The 21,045-nt window shown below is 40.9% G+C and overlaps 1 protein-coding gene across 1 annotated transcript; it reads left to right on the plus strand.

Annotated features, from left to right (window-relative positions):
* The first annotated feature begins 350 nt into the window (after positions 1-350).
* hif1an (hypoxia inducible factor 1 subunit alpha inhibitor) lies at positions 351-20,628 on the plus strand. The gene is made up of 8 exons (XM_080449221.1): positions 351-675; positions 6,810-7,060; positions 12,923-13,071; positions 13,986-14,131; positions 14,396-14,502; positions 17,017-17,080; positions 17,881-17,991; positions 19,838-20,628. Exons 1-8 carry the CDS (start codon positions 487-489, stop codon positions 19,892-19,894), a joined length of 1,074 nt encoding a protein of 357 aa, XP_080305347.1. The 5' UTR covers positions 351-486; the 3' UTR covers positions 19,895-20,628.
* Positions 20,629-21,045: the final 417 nt, after the last annotated feature.

Raw genomic sequence — 21,045 nt, forward strand, 5'->3', positions numbered from 1 at the left:
GGTTCACAAACAAGTCAAGGACCCCCAATATGTAATTATCCAAGAACCCTCCATCTGAAAATACTTGTGCCAGGGACCCCCCATACAAGATTTGTGTTGTTAAAATGTTTCAAATAATATATATATATTTTTTAAATGTCTTCCAAGATTTTGTTGTTGTTGAAAATAGCAGATCTACAAATAGCCAATGTATTGTATATCTATGTTTAAAGGGCGAAGGGCTAAATTATGTTGGGCTTGTTTTCATAGACCCGGTTGCTTGATTCTCTCTCAAAACCTGGCAACAATGTGTGTGTATGTGTGCGTGTGTGTGCGTGCATGTGTGTTTACACTTTAGGAACAGAGCTGCAGGAGAGAGGGAGAGGCAGAGTCAGATCAGATCTGCTGCAGCTTGAAGTCGTTCATTCATTTTTTTTAACTGTTTAATTTCCACATAAAATCCCATTAAAAACGGACGATCGTTGATCGTAACAGGGGGGCCTCGTCATGGCTACAGCGTCGGTGGTGGTGGAGGCTGATCCTGCGGGGTCCGCCGCCGGGGGGTCCGCTGCTCTGGGAGCCGAGGATGAGGAGCTCTGGACGGAGTCCCAGCTGAGACGGTACCCGTTCCAGACCAGACCCATCCCCAGACTGTCCCACAACGACCCCCGGGCCGAGATGCTCATCAACAACGAGGTAAAAATCATTGTTTGTTTCAAGAACCCCCAAGTTTGACATGCATTTACGACGGACCCCGATCTGATATGATTTTTTTTTAATCTCTGGGAGGACCCCTAGCCTTGATGCAAGACTGTCATATATTATATGACAGTCTTGGATGATCTTCAAAATAGTGTTTGCACGTTACATCTACATTGACGTTCTGATTTCAAATATAAAGTGCTTACCCTATGGCCACGGATGTTAAAATTATGTACGGGCCCCCAGAAGTACCCGTATCTTCTGTATTTAAAGTAAAAAGCATTTTAATCAGATCGTCGGCCATTTTCTCATAGAGTTATAATGTATCATAGTGCAATACACCTCCCTACCGATAGGTTCGCGTAGTCAAAAGCATACGGAGAAAATGGCCACCGATCGGATTAAAATGCTTTTTATTGAACAATACGGAAGATACTGGTGCTTCTAAGAGCCCGGACATAATTGTAACATCCGTGGCCACGAGGTAAGCCCTTTATATTTGAAATCAGAACGTTTATGTAGATGTATGGATCAAAAAGGGAGAAAGTGCAAACATTATTTTGAAGATCATCCAAGACGTTCACTACAGATGATCGTCTTGTGATCCAAGGCTAGGAGGACCCCCAATCTACAATGTAAAATAATCAGTGTCAATGTAACTCTGAGAGGGTAAATGGAAACCTAATTGACACTTACTGGTTCATTTGGTTTCCGTTTGTTCACTGTCAGAGTTTCACACCTTAGGGTGACCAGTTGGTTCCTAATCCTCCTGACCATCAATCACTTAGCTTGGGACCCCCCCCCCCAAGGACCCCCTGGGGGTCCCCGGTGCCCACGTTGGCAACCAGTGAGGTAGATAAATAATACATGGATCCAAAGACAACTGTGATGATCAGAGATGACAGCTGTTATATGTGAGATTTGTTGTTTGAAATGGATATGAGGAGGACTGCCCTAAAATGACTGATCTACAAGCTGAACAACAACAAAGCCTAGCTTGTAGATCCGTTTTTTCCCTTTTAGGTCAGCTCCGCCCTAGGCAAGCTTTATGGCCCTTGCAGGCAGAGCCACAGTTATTATCAAGTAATTTTTTTTTCATGTAGGCCTATTTGTTTTATTTGAGACAGACAATATTTGAATGGGGCATTCAAATACAGTATTGTACAGTACAGTTCCAGAGCAAGAATGCTGCTCACTCCTATATATCAAGTTATCCTCTCATTGGTGAGGATGCAGTTCTGTGCATTTATATATTGAGAGTGTCAGCTTACAGTAATTTAGCATTTCATCAGTCATCACCATACTCTTTTCAAGGTGAAGTGAATATAGCCCTACTGGGAAACAAAAACAAACTGTATGAACTGAGTTTAAAGCTTCAGCATCCATTCTGAGTTTAGTGTTGATGGTGACACTACATTCCAACTTTTAAATGTGGTGTTGTCGCAACAGGAGGCAGACACCCTCCCCGTAAAGTAAATAAACATTCGCATTTCAATGCATGGACAAATGAAGGTTGATTGGTCACCCATCTGCCCACTTAACTGAAGTGGGCAGATGGGTGGGTGGGCCGTTTTCAAAGCATGTTAATTTTTAATGATCAATCGATTGTGCTCCACCTTGGATCAATGGAACTAACATAGTATACTTTTTATTGGTATCACTGTTAATGTTATATTGTCATTCGTTTTTTTGCCAATTATTTGGGGGCCCTAGCAGTGGGCCCCGACCCACAGGTTGGGACTCACTGGTTTAGTTGATGCCATGGATAGGTTCCTGAGCAGTTATTTATATTATCATATTTTCACAGGGCATCAGGGTCTATTTCTGTCCATCAACATGGATAAACACACATACTCCACAGGGATTTTTACGACATTTTCAAATTAGTCCATTGAGTGTCGTTTTATTTTCTGAAAAAATCACTATTAATTTAAGAAACAAGCTGTGTGTGCACAGTTAGTTTTCATTCTTCATTGTTTCAGCCTTTTATTTATTTTCCCCAGAATACGTTGAGAGGTGGACCCTCATTTTCAATAACGCAGAGATAACGTAAGAAACAAAAACTAGAATAAAACCGTAAAAGCAAAAGTATCATGAACACAAACCATTGGCCAAGAAGACTACTCCTCCTAGTTCATACAATTACTTAAAAAAATATTCAGATTTCTAAGCATATTTCTAAAATGTCCAGATGACACCAGGGGTCAATATTTAAAGTGCACTGCGTTTAAAGTGCATTGATAAGCAAGTCTTTCCCCCTCTGTTCCATCTTGAGAGTCATATAGCCCCTATCAGCCATTAACCCAATTACAGGCTAAACCGCAAATGGAAACATACAGCACCCTAGTTTAATGCATCTACATTGAAGGTAGACCAGAGGATGAGAGCAGAGATGACACATGCCCTTTTTTTGTTGCCTTGTGCTCTTTTAAGCAGTGGTTCTCAATTTTTTTTATGTCAAGGACCCCCAATTGGGCAGCGGACCCCCATCTGAAAAATATTTTGTGTCAGGGACCCCCGTCAGTGAAGATTTGTCTGTTTGTAGAATAGCTATTTTGGAATAAAAGCTAAAACATATTTTGAATCTATATTAACCAATTGTGCTGGGGACCCCCTGAACGTCCCTCCCTTGTCAGCGACTCGCTGACAAGCTTTTTCAGATCCCTATAAAACCATTATTTGATATGTTCTACTTTGCAGCCAGGCAACTCTGCCCTGGTGAAAGTGAAACCGTATCCCTGGCAACCTGAGAGATGATAGTCCCATAGCTTGGAGGGTCGGTCGGTCTTTCGAGCTGCGATTGGCCCGTTTGATTATTCCCCTAAAAACAAAAGAACAAGTATATGTTCTACATTTCTACAACGTTGTCATCTCGAAAGGTCTGATTTATCAACGTCGCTTATATTTAATGTATTATTTCGTCTACCTTGTTGTAAGTTCACTCACTATGCTGCTCTCGGACCTATGAATGAGTGGACCGTTGCACGGTTGCCCCTGACAACAACAACCTAGCCAATCACAGCGCGACCGACCGTACCTCCGGGCTATGGGGGAGAAGAAGCCAGCAGAGCTAGTGAGAGAACCCCGATTCATACTTCCTCGCACGACGGTGTCGCGCGTCGAAAAAATAGCCGACCTACAAGCTCACAACGCGTCGCGGCGTGATGCGTTGTGAGCTTGTAGATCGGCTATTTTCCGCACGCGCGACACGGTGGTGTGGCGTAGCATAAATTAGGCTAGTAGGGAGAGGGAGAGAGAGATAGAGAGAGACAGCGTTGCCATGTCTGCTTATAATAAGCGATTTTGAGCTTGTTTTTCGGTCAAGTTGCTTGTAAATATTGGTAGTAGTTGCTGTTTTTCTTAGCTTGTTTCTAAAGTGTAGTTGTTTATTTTGGGCTTGTTTCCTAATGTTGTTTAAATATTTTAATCAAACATTTTCAAATCAAGAACCCCCAAAGTATGTGTCTGGGGACTGAAATTATTTTGTGCCATGAGACCTGTGTATCAGATTTGTGTCCAATTTTTTTCCAAGTTTCTTTTGAAAATAGCAAATCTACAAGTTCTGTTGTGGGCTAGTAGAGCGGCTAATTTCAAATAGCCAACGTATATGGGTTTGAATTGCTCATGTGGCCCAGTTGCTTCTTTTGGGCTTGTTTTCCTAGACCTGGTTGCTTATTTCTCTCACAAAACATGGCAACACTGGAGAGAGGGAGAGAGCTGCCAGTGTACGTTCATCCAGTCACGTAGCACATGTACTGTAGGAGGACTCACACACTCATGGTGTTGAATAATGTTTGTTGAAATCATAATAGCAGTGGTGGAAGAAGTACTCAGATATTATATTTAAGTAAAGTAGCAATACCACAATATAAAAATACTCTGTTACAAGTGAAAGGCATGTGTTAAAAGTGTTTCTTGAGTAAAAGTACAAAAGTATTGGCATCAAAATAATATACTTAAAGTACGAAAAATAAAAGTACAAAAATGTTTGAAAATAGCAGATCTACAATCTCATAACACGTTGTGAGCTTGTAGATTGGCTATTTTCAAATAGCCTATGTATAACATAGGGCTAAAGTGGTTAATGTATGTTTTATACTATGATCATTTATATCTGCAAAGCAACTAGTAACTCAAGTTTTCAAATAATTGTAGTGGAGTAAAAGTATAATATTTGCCTCTGAGATGTAGTGGAGTAAAAGTATACAAAATTGGAAATACCCTAGTAAAGTAAAAACTACCTACATTTTTTACTGAATTACAGTACTTGAGTAAATGTACTTAGTTACTTTCCACCACTGCACAATAGAAACCAGGGCATGTGTGGCAGTACTACAGGCTTTACTGTATTTCAGTCTCACTTTTGTTTCTTTGAAAGAAGAAGAAAAGGGAAAAAAGGAGACGGAAATGAAGTAATAGCCTAATAATAAACTAGCCAAATAAGCAGTGAATTCAGCAGGGAGAGACCATAGAAACCAATATGAGATAATTTCGTGAACCTAAGGTCATATTATGACTCATATAATATGAGTGTAATGTGTGAATCAGTGTGCATGAGTGTTATGAATGATGTAGCTGTGGCTGTGCTGCTGTATGTCAGTGGTTCTCAAAGTGGGGTCCGGGGACCCCCAGGGGTCCTTGAGTGGGTTCCAGGGGGTCCCCGCTCTAAATTATTTATAGGAGTAGTTCGCCGCAAAAATGACTTATTTTCTATCAATTACACAGATTTTTTTAGTTTTTGTCGCATTCCTGAGCCAATAATAGGAGATTCTTTGAGTCTCCTCCGCCGGTCATCAAATTATTGGCTCAGGAATGCAACAAAAACCCAAAAAGTACTTTAACCACTTTAACCCTGTTTATATTGGGGCTGTTAGAAAATAGCCGATCTGCAAGCTCACAACATGACGTGTTGTTAGCTTGAAGATTAGCTATATATCGTCAGATATGTTCTACACAAGCTCACAACTCTTTAAAACCTTGAATCTTGTTATTTTTTTGTGATGCAGACCGATAAATAGGTACTTAAAGTATACCACGTCAGTTCCATTGATCTAAGCTGGACCACAATCGATTTGATTGATCATTAAAATGATAAACATGCTCTTAAAATGCACGCCCACTAGGGGTGGGACGATATATCGATATATCGATATATCGATATATCGCGATACTTTCTCCCGCGATAAATAATCGATATCCTCCCGAAAAATATCGATATAAAAAAAAAGAAAAACTTTTTTTTTTTTTTTTTAGTTTGTTATATGTTGTTTTTCCTACTCTGTATTTGTGTAATGATGATTTTGAACTGTTTGGTGCTATTTTATGTGTATGAATTGAATACAAGGACTATCGTGATATATCGTTGGTGAATTTTCATGCAATATATCGTGATATCGCAATATATCGATATTTTAAAATATCGTGATATATCGTTGGTGAAATTTCATGCAATATATCGTGATATCGCAATATATCGGCATTTTCAGATATCGTGATATATATTGTTATCGTGGGCCTAATATCGTGATACATATCGTATCGTGAGGTACCCATATCGTCCCACCCCCACCCATCTGACCACTTAAAAAGTTAAGTGGTCAGACCGGTGGTCTGCGAAAAGCTTTCTGGGTTTTCAAGTGGGCCCTGATCCAGAAAAGGTTGTGAACCACTGATATGGGCTATATATATCATTTACAATGTGTGAATCAATTAACATTAACCAATTAAAAACCAGGCAAGCATCTGTGTTATTTTAGATTATAGCAACATAAGTTTTTCAGAAAACTCTTAGGTTTTAGAACAGTGGCACAGAACAGTGTCTCTCAAAAATGTCACTGCGCTGCGAGCTTGTACATCTGCTACTTTTGAATATTTGTTGAAAATATCTTAAAAGTGTTTGAAAAATGTTTAATTATTTTGATTTCTTTCTTTTAAACACAAATCTCCTCTGGGGGGCACAAAACGGCCAAATACATATATAATTCTCGGGGTCCCTGGCATGAAAAAGTTTGAGAACCACTGATTTAGGAGACATTTGTAGAATCGGCCTCAGGTCTTGATAACACCGTATCGGTTGTTAATTTTGCCTTCTTCAGTCAGCACTCAGCGTCTTCGTTGTGTCTTTCCAGGAACCTGTGGTTTTAACGGACACAAACCTGGTGTATCCAGCCCTGAAGTGGGACATTGGTTACCTGCAGGAGAACATCGGGAACGGAGACTTCTCCGTCTACATCGCCCAAAACCACAAATTCCTCTACTACGACGAGAAGAAGATGGCTAACTTCGGGGACTTTGTCCCCAAGTCGCAGCGGATGGAAATGAAATTCTCTGAGTTTGTGGAGAAAATGCATACAACGCAGGAAATGGAGGGAGAGGAGAGGTAATGTATATTTGGTTTAGAAAATTGTCGTTGTTGGGTGTAAACCTTGAACGTCCAAAGCGGTTGCTTCTCAGGATATGGACGGAAAAAAGAACCTGTGTTCCAATGGATTCAATGTAGTTCATATTTAGTCACACGCGCTTGTTAATTCATTTCATTGGTTAAATATTTATTAAACTCAAAGACGCACGTAACCACTTTTCACCTTCAAACGTTTTCAATAATAGCGAGAATAGCAGACCTACAAGCTCACAACACGTCGCATCTTGAAGATCGGCCATTTCCGCTACTTTTGCGTGGCACCCTTGTTCGACGAAGTGAGGCATTGATTTATGAAAAAAACATAAAATGTCAAAATATGGAGGTACAAGGTTCTGCCCGACAATGACAAAATGTGTTTTATTCACCTAATTATTTTCTATAGCTTGTGAATGAAAGCACAGGGCCCTTACTTGAACCCTAAATGGGTGCTTTATAGAGACAAAAGGGTGTAAGGCTACGTGCTACAGGTGTGCTTAGAAGCGGAAAGTGTTTACTCTTTTGAAATTTAATGACGGGAAGCTGTGGGGAATGACTAAGCATTTAGCATCTGGGGAAGTGCTTAGCTCTCTGACCTGACTTGGCCTGACCACAAACATGCACGCACGTGCACACACGCACACACACACACACACACACACACACACACACACACACACACACACATGCACACGCACACGCACAGACACACACACTGTAACATTGGATGGTGTAGGTAGAGAGGGCGTAGAGGAGTGTGGTGTGTTGGCACTGTGGGATAGCAGATTAACTCAGAGTCGACACGAGAGACAAAGGAAAGGAGATTTCCACACTGTTAGCTTATTCTACAGCACTTAAAGGTAGTGTAAGTGAAGTGATAATTCATGGTTCAAAACAAAAATGTATTGTTAAAAAGTTAGAGCTCTATCAGTCTGATGTAATCATTTCTACAGTGTTTGTTCACAGTAACAGGTGTCTCCATGTCTCCATGCCAAACTTGCCAATTTCAGGAGAGAGTAGCCATTTATTTTTGTTCAAATATTGTCTGCTCACTTCTTTGTGTCAGCACTTCTAATTTCACTTGTTTATCCTGTATCCTGAATGAGTTCTCTCTCTTGACTGGATACAATTGGTATCCCAAACTGAAAATGCAGGTTGGAATAAATACCTGGTATTAAATAAATACCTGTTTACTAAAGTGCTGGAGAGACGGGGAGACTCCCGTTACTGAACAAACACTATCTATAGCAATGATTACTATCAGAATATAGAGCTATTTAACACTTATTTTCTTTAAGAAAATATCACATCCTGCACCTAATATAACTTAAAATTGGTCATATCATGCCCAGGCTTCCAGGCTATGCGTTTCAGTTTTCTGTGACATACTTGACAATTATTTTTTTCATATTCACCCGTATTGCCCGACCAACCAGATGTCATTCTGGGGCAGTGAGGTCACGCTGTCGTGTGAGGCAAACGCATAGTTTTTTTCTTCTTTTTTTTCCAACTATGCGGACACATAGTTGACGTCACAGTTGAGTTAACCCATTCAAACCGGGAAAGCATCTGTGTCATTTTAAGATTTCTTTGGGCTATTCAAAAATAGAAGATATACAAGCTCATAGCACGGCACCAAGTGCCGCGCTATGAGCTTGTAGATCTGCTATTTTTGAAAAGTTGTGCAAATCTTTGAATATGTATTTTTTAAAGTGAACATTTGTAAAATGTTTTGTTCCAGGGACCCCCCAGAAGCAAAGATTTGAGTTACAAATGTTCGCTTAAAAATATCAAAGATTTGCCAAAAAAATTCGATTTTTCTAAAATAGCAGATCTACAAGCTCATAGCGTGGCAGAGCTTGTTTTTTCAGAGCTGCTATTTTTGAATAGCCAAAGAAATCTAAAATGACAGAGATGCGTTCCCGGGTTGAATGGGTTGATTGCTTCTCAGATTCACAGTCCATGACATGTACTGGGTCAGGGACACTTGGTGTGTCATAGCGACATGTCCGCGGCAGGGAAGTCAGGTTTGTGGCTGTCTGTTTTGGGTGATGGTATTGGGTACAAAACATTGTCTATGTCCTCAGGGTCGCTTTGCGGGGTCGAGTTTGTTTTGAGGGTGGTAATGCGGTGGTGAGCCCAAGGGTCAGAGTTAGGCCTGTCAATGCCACAATTATTACATAATCCCCCAATCTCAATTATTTGAGATAATCGCAATTACTTTGCGTAATCGTCATAATCGTTTCCATGTTGAAAAATTTTCATACATTTTCAAACATTTTCCAAAAATAGCAGAAATAGCAGATCAGCTATTTCCGCATTATCCTTGCTTGTGTAAATTCTTTTTTTAAATAATGTCACTAAATTAAAAACGTGAATAATCGTGATAATCAAAATCTCAATATTGGTCAAAAATAATCGTGATAATCATTTTGGCCATAATCGTGCAGCCCTAACCTTAACATATGGCCAAACAGAGCCCAAATCACAGCTAAACACTTCCTTCTCAGGGGTTGATACTGAGTATGTATTTTCAGCGTCGTGCAGAGAGCCACTTAAACGTGCCACAATAACTTCTAAATCCTCCTTATCCTTCTGCATCAACGCTGCTCCCAGGCCAAGGTCGCAAGCATCAGCATGAGTGAAAAAGGGGCGTGTAAAAATCAGGACGTCTCAAGACAGGTGCTGATATGAAGCTATTTTCCAAGAGGCTTCTTGACATCTTGTCATCCCGGTGACAAACTGCATCCTTCCTGGCGAGCGTGTGAGGCTCGGCAGCATTGGCCGTGCGTAGTCCTGGACGAAACTTCCGGTGCACAGATTGTATGACGGAAGCATTTGTCGGTCTTGTCTTGCGGTAGACTAGGTGAGGGGTAATGTTTTATGGGATGCGGCGTTAACAGCTCGGGTATAAGTGCGAGATGTGAATTCACCGAATCCCAGGCTGAGAAAACTGTAAAGGCTCATTGTTCTGGTTTCCTCTGAAATGCTCAGGATAAGTCCGGTGGCCACTCGGTCCAAGGACAGTGAGCGCGCAGCCAGCAACAAGCCACCATCGCTGATGAGATAGGCGTGCCATGAAGCATTGGTTCTCAAAGTGGGGTCCGGGGACTCCCAAGGGGTCCATGAGGGAGTTCCAGGGGGTCCCCAGCTAAATGATGGATAGTTGGGAACTAAATGGACCCTTATGGGTCTGTAACTCTGAGAGTGTACAAATGGAACCAAATGGACCCTAACGGGTCCATTTGGTTCCATTTGTACACTCTCAGAGTTAAATTAACATTGATTTTATTATATAGTTTGGGGTCCCAGAGATCGAAATGCCATTAAATGGGGGTCCGTTGCCTAATGCATGTCAAACATTGAAATTAAAATGGTTGAGAATCACTGCTAGAGCCGTAAATATCTTTTCAAATGGGGGTCTGCGGGCTAAAGTAATAAGTGTCAATTTGGGGGTCCTTGACATGAGAAAGTTTGAGAACCACTGCCATAAAGTGTAGATAGAAACATGTGTTCTCAATCAGCTCAATTAGCTGCTGCTCTAGTGGTGCTCTCATTAATTTGTTAAATTCACTCAGCATATAGGCCACAAACGTTGGGAGTGGTGCTTGGTCACATTTGAGAATTACTCTCAGGGCGCGTTTTTGGTTGTCGGACGGCGAAGAGAGACCAAGACGAGCTAGCCATTGTGTCCATGTTACAACGTGAACTCAGTGCTTTAAACCATTTGCTAGGCTTCTTGGCAAAGACATGTGGCAGTTCATTCAGTGTGTGTACATCAGTTTGGTTGGGTGAGGTGTTGAGAGCCTTTAAGCAGTCCTCAGGGTGTACTTTAGTATCATCAGCAAACCCTAAGGGCTCCAGGATAGAGACAGGATAGATGTCTTCTAGTAATGGACTTCCAGATCAATAACAACATTTAAAAAGCACTAGCTCCAAAAAAGACAGTGGAGCACAGGGGTCTTCCTTTTAAGTATTTAATCAGCAAACATTGTTTGATGCTACTCGTGTCTTCAACAGAATCCAAACTTCTTGAACTCTGACGACTCTGAGACTCGGTACTAAGCTTCAAAAGGTTTGTTGTTACTGCAGGAGGCGCCAGCTTAGCTTGGTGTAATGCAGCAGCAATCATCCCAGAGGAGTTGATACGTTTGAGTGAATGTGGATGCAGGAAACAGTCTGAGCTCCAGAGTAGATTTGGTACCCAGGGATGTATGTAGGTTCCACCTTGGTCACAGTATTTTTGGGGGTTTTTGTTATGTTGGTATTGTAGTGTTTTTTTTTATATGTGGGGACTGCGGATGGAAATGAACTTCTAGCTAAATCCGGCATGTTTACATGAGATCATTTTCAGCCGATTTGAATTCACGTTCCTGTATTGAATGTTCATTAATGTGCATGTTCTCGTCAAAATAAACAAATAAAGTGAAGTAATTGAAGCAGCTATGGGGTTTATTAGGGTGATCCCATGCGTGTTTTAGTATGTTACGCTGCAACTTGTGTCAGGAACAGTGTGTCTTCATGTCGGAGTCGATGTCAGCTTGCACGTCGGGGTGGGAGGACATCATTATTGCAGATTTTAACATTGTAACGTTGTTTCGAAAAGCGCTATACAAATAAATTCAATATCATTAAGCTTTGACGAATTTAAAGTTGTACAATGCAGAATCACAAATAACGATTTTTAGCAACCTCTGCTGGTCACTACCGTCACTGCATACAATTTCCCTAGTCCTCGATTACCCAGAATTCCATTCGTTTTCACCGGAAGCCGGAAGCGTTTCAAAAAGCGATCTTTTAATTGTTTTATACTATCTACGGATCGTTTCTCTTAGCCAGTGGAGCATTAGTTACCATGAGCTGTGCTTTCTTTTTCTGTTCTTTTTCGATCTTCCAATCCTACATTATCTTAAAATCAGCGTGAGGTTCCTTTTTGTTAATAGCGCGGTAGTTCCTGGCCAAACAGGAAACCGTTGCGGTAGTTCCTGAGGACGTCGGCCACGACGTCATGACGTTGGCCAGGAACGTCATTTTCCCGGGAAAGTCCCCCCCGTACACGTTCAATAGAAAATATATAAATAAAAGGCTTCCGGGGGTGAAATTCACGGAGTGGGTGTTGTGAAACTTTTGCCACTCGCAAAAGGTATACAATTTAACTTTAGTTTTGTTGAAAACGTTACCTAGTATTACTTTAAATACTTACGTAAATCATAAATACACCTTCAAATTTGCACAACAATCTTGTTCAGGAACAGAAGAAGAATGTTAGTTAAATAATATTGTTTTTTACAAAATACTAATTCAGCACATGCAGCAAACAGAAAAGCCCACCCAAAAACATAATGCTAAACTAATTTATATGAGAGGAAAAATCATACTACTGTACAACTCAGTGATCACTCAGTCCAATAGCTTCACATTAATAGTCCACAGTCCGCGACAAAAATAAAACCTGCAGTTACTCAAACCCCCGAGGCAAAAGTTATTAATTGGTCATTTAACCTTGATGAAATGTGGAATTGTTTCAGTAGTTTCTTGGTATTACCCTGTAGTTATTTTACGTAAGTAGGAAGTAACAAAAAGTACACACAAGCTATAGTACGTCATAAAAGAACAGAGACACCACCTTGTGGCGATATTTGGCATTACAGTAATAACACATTTACTAGACTGACTGTTAAAACTCACACACAGTGACACACACACACACACACACACACACACACACACACACACACACACACACACACACACACACACACACACACACACACACACACACAATAACTACAATGTAGTTATTAATCTTCAGAGAACTTTTTCCCTTGTCTTTGCCTTATTCAGGGTTTACCTGCAGCAGACCCTGAATGACACAGTAGGGAGGAAGATCGTGGTGGATTTCCTGGGTTTCAACTGGAACTGGATCAATAAGCAACAGGCCAAGAGAAACTGGGGACAGCTGACATCTAATCTGCTGCTTATCGGCATGGAGGGTAAGAGAACTGTGGACTACTGCTATATAAACGTATTCTCTCGTAGCCAGGCGATCGGAGATCTCTACCAACCGACAGTGGTGGAAAAAGCAATACCACATTATAAAAATACTCTGTTACAAGTAAAAGGCCTTAACTCAAATCTTTGCTTCTGGGGGTTCCTGGAACAAAATATTTTGAGATGAGGGTCGGCGGCCAAATACATGTAGATTTGAGGGTTCTTGACATGAAAGTTTGAGCTCCACTGATATAGCAACATACGTTTTTCAGAAAACTAAGGATTTAGAAGTCACTCTTAGAATCTGCCTCAGGTCTTAATGGGTTAAATATATATGTTACAATAGAAAATAACAACGAGCACTCTCAGTATATGATGCAGTTTACGGGTGCACGGCTCACGAAGATTCACAGTAGATAAAGCAATAGCCAGTACACTCCACACTGTCAAGAACTATGACTTTCTGTCATAAACAGGAATCCTGTTTATGACAGAAAGTCAAGGGAGTGTACTTATATGAACTGTGTTTAAAAAAAAAAATCTACTGGTATTTGACAAATTTTATATGTAATGGATCAGAGTCCCCTAATCAAAGAGGGGTATAGGGATTAATGTGATGTATAAACAACTGTGATGAGGCCTATGAACTAGCCTGTTTTTAGACGGACCGATTTCTGTGTTGCACCCCGGTCCCCCTATTTAAATGTCCCCAAATGTTTGCATTATCATACACGCTGAAGAAGGCTTGACGCCGAAACGCGTCCGTGTGTGCTGTGTTGTCCGTGCTGCATATGAAATAAAAGTACCAGAAGGACTTCGGAGTGCTGGCTATTGCTTTATCTACTGTAAATATATATGTTCTCTTGTGTCATTCAGCTCCGAGCTTTTCACATCAAAATGTCTTCTTTCACCACAGGCAACGTAACGCCAGCACATTACGATGAGCAGCAGAACTTCTTTGCGCAGGTCAAAGGTCACAAGAGGTGCATCCTGTTCCCTCCTGATCAGTTTGAGTGTCTTTATCCATTTCCTGTCCATCACCCATGTGACCGACAGAGCCAGGTAAGACGCTTCTAACATTCACATGGTTTTTAATTAATCGAGTGTTTTTGTGTGATCGGCTAAAGTTTAGCCGATCACACAAAAACTCAATTCAAATATCTGATCGGCTAAGCTAAAGTATTTGAATTCTGTCCACGTTAGACATTAAAAGCAAGGATAAGGACAAGAAAACGATCAAAGACAAAAAAAGAAAAAAAACGTAAAAAGATGCAAAATTGCTTGAATATTTCCCCTTCCTAAAAAGTGTTATTTTTTTATTTCCAGGTTGATTTCGATAATCCTGACTATGAGAAGTTTCCCAATTTTAAAAATATAGTGGGCTATGAGGCTGTTGTTGGTCCAGGAGACGTACTTTATATCCCAATGTACTGGTAAGTGCTTCCGGGTAACCTACATCTATGGATCTGTGTTAAAATGCTTCCGAGTTAGGACTTTCCACACACATCGGCACCGCCCAGGTATTAAGTGCCTTGGATGTCTTCTTGTGAAGTTTGTTTTTTTCACTGTCTCTACGCTTGAATATGGAATTCTACGATTTTTCATTTTCACAGATGACCACCTAGTAGCACATAGATTATGTTCATAAAGTAATGCATACAGTAGTCGCACAAATGACATAAGAGTCATCCGATCCAATGAACACTGGTTTCACCTGTAAACACAGAGGAGTAAACAGAGATACAGACATTAACTCACTCACTCGACAATGATGTGACAAGTAAATTAGATTAAGTCGCTGATGCACTCGCACGGGCCTAGTGAAGTGCAAACCTGTGCTCTGCCCTCCATACGGTGGATTTCGCATCGGCATAACTTGTCAACATCATCATAAATAGCCAATCGATGTGCTGTAATTTGTCTCGAGAAGTGCATTGGCAAGGATGGGGTCGTTTGTTACATTAAATTTGTTGATGAAGTCAAAGCGGTCCGCCATTGTGAGTAGACGTTAGAGCTACTTAAGGGATTGCGTAAATATTGCGTAAATATTTAGTTGTTAACTTGGAGATGAGTTATAACTTAAATTGTGTGGCGTAGCGGCTTTAATGTTAGTAATGCCTAAGTCGGTGGTTCTCGACGTGGGGTCCGGGGACCCCCAGGGGTCCTTGAGGGGGTTCCAGGGGGTCCCTGGCTAAATGATTGATAGTTAAGACCCTTACGGGTCCGTTTAGTTCCATTTGTTCACTCTCAGAGGTATGGGGTCCGTGGCCTAATGCATACCAAACTGGGTATCCTTGAAATTAAAACCTTGAGAGAGCCACTGGCCTAAATCTTGACTTAGATGCCATTAGGAGGCTAAGTGCAGTGTTTGAACTTAGTGTTGTGTGAGGTGGTGTGAACTGGCTCCTGATGAGCCACAGAGTCAGTCAACCCAATCTGTCTGTCTGTCTGCCTTACCCAGCATGCTTCACTGCATGGCTTAGTTAGCGGCGGTGCGAGATGGCTGTGGGTGTAATGGTTTCTCCGCCACACCTCACACTCCCTGTTGTCGCTCAGTGGAGGGAGACACGAGGTCCAGCAGTTTGTTGAATGCTATACCTGCCTCCCCTGCTGCTGTGTCCACTGTGGCTTCTCTGTTCTGTCACCTTTTCTACTCATCAGCTTCACCTGTGCACTCCGTGCTGCTGACATGTGTGACGCTATCGAGCCATAATTCGTGACAACATACTCGCATCGGGCAGACGGCACTCCGGTTTCCGTTTCGCACCGTTTAACGCTGAAGAAGGATTGTCACTACAACATATTTACTACGAAAAAGTTTCCTAAATTTCCAATTGCACAGTACACAATATATGAAAATATACTGGGCAGATTGTCATGAAACTTGATGCACTCACCAAAAGTAAGTTTACCTTGCTGATTTTGGTTTAGACTAATAATACAGTAGCCTAGCTGCAAATTGATATAGCACTGTACAAAGACATTGCCATACTGTATGGTTATTATATTATACCACACCTATCAACCAATCAGAATGCGTGATTTGAGCTACCCATTTAATAATGATTACTAAAGCCCTACTCTAGACAATCTTACTTCCTGTTTTACCCCAAATCTTTTTAGTTGGTTGCACTGGTACGCCTACATTTATATATACCGTAGGCGTACCAGCATATAATTCAGATGCACCCACACATACACAGACCTGCTCAATGTAAGGTGCACTGGTGCGACCAATGAAAATGATTTGGTGCACTTGTGTGCTCCCAAAATTGGTGCACTCGGAACCTGTTTCGCTTGTGTTTTAAAATTGTACGTCATCATGCTGCTATAATAACCAGGTGGACAGTGATGTAAAAGTAAAAGCAGCGAGCACAGCGATGTGTCATAGTTTTGAGGTGGATGTTTATTCTCCTCCATCTTCACCAATGAGGTCAAATCAAATCCCAAAGGGTAAAGCCTTGGTTTTGCAACTTACTAGTCACAGTTTGACTGTCTACCCGGACGATGGGATCAGGAAAATAATGTCACTTTCAGCTATATACCATTTCAAGAGGAGCTTAATAGGCGAAACATTTTCACAATGTCAAAGATTCAAAATGTTCGAAAACAGCGAACGTGGCAGATTTACGAGCTCACAGCGGGTTGTGAGAGATTGTAGATTGGCTATACTCATTATTCATTGTAGCGTGGAGTATATACTATTGGACTTAAGTGGTGAAATTATTGAACTTCGCACACAGAATGCACTTATTTGTAAAATGGTTTGTGGTGACTCTGGAATCAATTATAGCACTATGGGCTAGCACTGGAAAGATATTAGTTTAAAAACACAAAGTGCTGGGTGGGAGAGGGGGGCTTTAATGTATGTCTGTTATGTTAGGCGTGAGACATTGTGATAACTGTGGATCCATTCGTTTTAATAAATGTTCTTTGTTTTTGTCCAGGTGGCATCACATCGAGTCACTGTTGAATGGTGGAGTAACCATCACTGTAAACTTCTGGTACAAGGTATGAAATCTGTTATTTCACTAGACTAGACACTCTTTTGAATATTGTCTTGGCCATAACCACATGAACCCTAGCTTCCCTGTTCTGTGGGCAAACATTTGGTCGAAAATAGCCGATCTACTAACTCACAATGAAGTGCCTTGCATGGTTTCCTCCGCCATCGGTGTGTGAATGAGTGAAAGTGAAATTCATTGCTCTAAATGCAGCCCATTTAGATTGTCTATTTTTGCTATTCGTCGCACAATGAATTATATACGGCTCAAGTGGTTAACCCAGTGCCACAAGACGTCAAAGACGTCATGAGGCCTGACGCCCCGTGTGCCACAACGTCAAAGACGTCATGAATTATTTTTTTATTTTTTTTAAAAACATGTTCAGAACCCAAGATATGATGATTTGAAGATTTGCTGCTCCATTCACTTCTTGTTTAACTTTTTACTGAAAAAGGCTGTATCTCGGCTCCTAAGCACTTTTTTTTTTACAATTTTGGTTGTGGCACTCGGAACCACAATTCCATAAATAAGCATGGCACTGAAAGAGTTAAGACCTGGAACGCATCTGTGTCACTTTAGATTTCTTTGGCTATTCAAAAATAGCAGATATACAAGCTCATAGCGCGGCACCGAGTGCAGCGCTATGAGCTTGTAGATCTGCTATTTTTGAAAAATCTTGAAAAAAAACATTTTGGATTTAGAAAACATTTTTAAGAATCGCCTCAGGTCTTAGTGGGTTAAATGTCCTTTACCGGGTAGCTATTCTTATTTTTGTTAACACATGTGTGTGGTACTTCTGTGTTTCAGGGTGCACCCACGCCCAAGAGGATAGAGTACCCTCTCCGAGCTCATCAGAAGGTGGCTATCATGAGGAACATTGAGAAGATGCTGGGAGAGGCACTGGGAGACGCACATGAAGTAAAAACACAACACGTTGCCTTTTATGTTTGTTTCCTGGTTGGTTGGTTGGTTCACTGAGCAGCAGTGGTGGAAAAAGTACTCAAATGTTTTACTTAAATAAACATATTAATACTGTACTTGAATAAACGTATCAATACTGCAATATAGAAGAATATTCTATAAAATTGACTTGAGTAAAAGTACAAAAGTATTGGTATCGAAATGTACTTAAAGTACCAAAAGTAAAAGTACTAAAACGTTTGAAAATAGCAGATCTACAAGCTCACAACGCGTCGCGATACGACGCGTTGTGAGCTTTTAGATCGGCTATTTTCAAATAGCCTAGGCATAAAATAGGGCTAAAGTAGTTAATGTATGTTTTATAATGTAATCATTTATATCTGCAAAGTAACTAGTAACTAAAGTTTTCAAATAATTGTAGTGGAGTAAAAGTACAATATTTGCCTCTGAGATGCAGTGGAGTAGAAGTAAAAGTATAGACAATTGGAAATACTTCAGTAAAGTAAAAGTACCTCAAAATTGTACTTAAGTACAGTACTTGAGTAAATGCACGTAGTTACTTTACACCACTGCTGAGCAGTAATGGGTAAATAAGTCCAGACGCAGTGTCTTCAGCGTGCCGTTTTCAGAAAGTGGAGCATACAGTAGCTTCGCCCTGCCACTGCAGTTTCTGGAACGTCACATCACATTCTGACGCTGCTCTACATTCAGGACGTCCGTTTAGGAATCCCACCGGGTATACTGACCCTCTCAGTAACCCAATTACTGGGAATATTTATGGCTTACCTGATTTAGTACCAAGGAAAGGCACAGCATAGTATGTGAAACAACCGTGAAAGGACACCAAAATGAAGCTCTGTTTTATGGCTTTAGTGTGCATGGATTCAAGTTCTCATACATGTCTTTCTCTAAGGATGATTTGTACCTTTTTGTACCGAATATAGCCAATCTATAAGCTCACAACATGTTGCACCGCAGTGCATTGTGAGCTTGTAGATTGACTATGTTCGTTGTACGACAATTTGACAAATATTAATCAGGCATAACCCTAACCCATGTGGCTGGTAAAGTCGGAGCCCTACAGTAACGATAGATATTAAAGTTATTTTGAGATGAAAGAGAATCTGAATTGGCCAAACTAGCAATAGAATACATGTTCAGAAGCATCCTCCATAAACCTGAATGGTCTGGGATATTTCATAAAAGCAAAGGTTAAAGCCTCAATCTGCGATTTCTTCAACTGTTTGACTGTATGTAGAAAACCAGGAACATAGGTTTAGAGTGATTATTCCAAAACATCATCATTTTACATGTTGTGCCAATTGAGTACCGTCCTGTATAAGTATAAGTCGTGACGTCACTCGTTCATCCCCCGGGTCACGGAAGTAATTTCTCTATGGAGAATAACATTGGGTCATCTCATAGGAACTGTGGTCCAAAAATAAACAAACTGTCCCGGCGATATTGTCAGGGAGGTGGCTCTGTATCGTTTACGATAGCCAGTCACTCATATTTGATACAGTCTGTTTTTGGCGAAATTGTAATTATTTCGGCCGCGGTAACATTAGCGTTTTCTCGCCCTCAGTCCACATGAGTCAAACCGTCCGGCTCATTTGTTTATTTATGGAACACGGTTCTTATGTGTCTATGGGAATTCAGAATGGTGGGAAAAAACGTGACCCAGATAGGATGCGTAAATTACGTCGGACTTCGGTGCTCTATTGTTGTGGAAACAAATCGCAAATTGGGGAAACGTTTTATTCATGAGATGTATTTTTTTGCTTTAATCCATGAGCGTGTTTTGTCTTAATGTCTAATTTATAAATCCTTCTGTCTCTTCTAGGTGGGGCCTTTACTGAACATGATGATCAAAGGGCGATATGAACAGGGCTTCAGCTAGAATCCCAACCCATAAACGCTACTACACTGCTGCTGAAAATGTGTGCTAAAGTTGAGTGTGTGTGTGTGAGTGTGACTGTGTGCGCGCTGCATTCTCAGATCTGGGAGCTATCATTTTTGCATGGCACTAAGCGGCCACCTTGAGAGACAGTGCAAGTACTCTCCTTTGATGGTCTGAGCTGTTTTCATTGCAAATCCGACTGCTGCCGGAAAAGACATTTTTGACTCAGAGCTGCACCGCTGCTTCAAGAAGTGATATTTGCAGGTTTGGCTTATGTTAACTCATCTTCAGTAGTCTAAACGCGTTTGTGAGAATTACTGTTCACTCCACTGTAATGTAGTTAAATTATTTACCCTCCAAACCTCCAAGCATACCAGTGGGACCGACTGGTCTTGTTTTCCTGAAGCATGGTCCGTATAGGGATGGGACGATATGAAAATGACATGTCACGATTATTGTGGCAAAGATAATTGTGATTAACGCGATTATCAAAATGCTTAAAACTGAAAATGCCACTTTTGCTAACAACTTGAACCCCCAGCATCCCTATTCTGGGGGTAACGTTCGCCAAAACATTGTCGTACCAAATGCACTCTTTTACAGGTCCGTTTTATCGAGCATAGAGGCTTTAAGTGGTACTGAATTTGCAGCTGTGTATGATAATTTCACGATGAATTCAAATCTTTATCACAATAAACGATAATAATGATTATCGTCCCATCCCTAATGGTCTGGGGTGTTCCCTAATGGTCTGGGGTGTTCCCCCCCCCCCCCCCCCCCTAAACGCGGTCTTATGTACAGTATATGGCCTTTTTTTGTGCCTGAACCCTTTGGCCAATGGAAGTTGTGGGGGGGTTGGTAGATGCAAGGTCTATGAGAAAACATTTCTAATCGCATACATGACACCGCTGTAGTTTGATAAGTTAATACGGAGCCCCCTCTACACCCCAACTATACCTAACTATCCTGCATTGTCAGCCTCGGAGCTGAAAATATTTTGAAGTGCTTCCTCTCACATTTTGTAAATTAATGTGTTTGCATACCTAGGAAAATAAATATGCTTTTCATTTTGTGAATATTAATTCACATAACTTCACTGTTCACATAGGTCTGCTAATGACATGGTTTTGGGAGTGATTAACAAATAATTC

This window comes from Gymnoscopelus braueri (genome assembly GCF_963280865.1).
Source record: "Gymnoscopelus braueri genome assembly, chromosome: 14".
In the NCBI taxonomy this organism is placed as follows: domain Eukaryota; kingdom Metazoa; phylum Chordata; class Actinopteri; order Myctophiformes; family Myctophidae; genus Gymnoscopelus; species Gymnoscopelus braueri.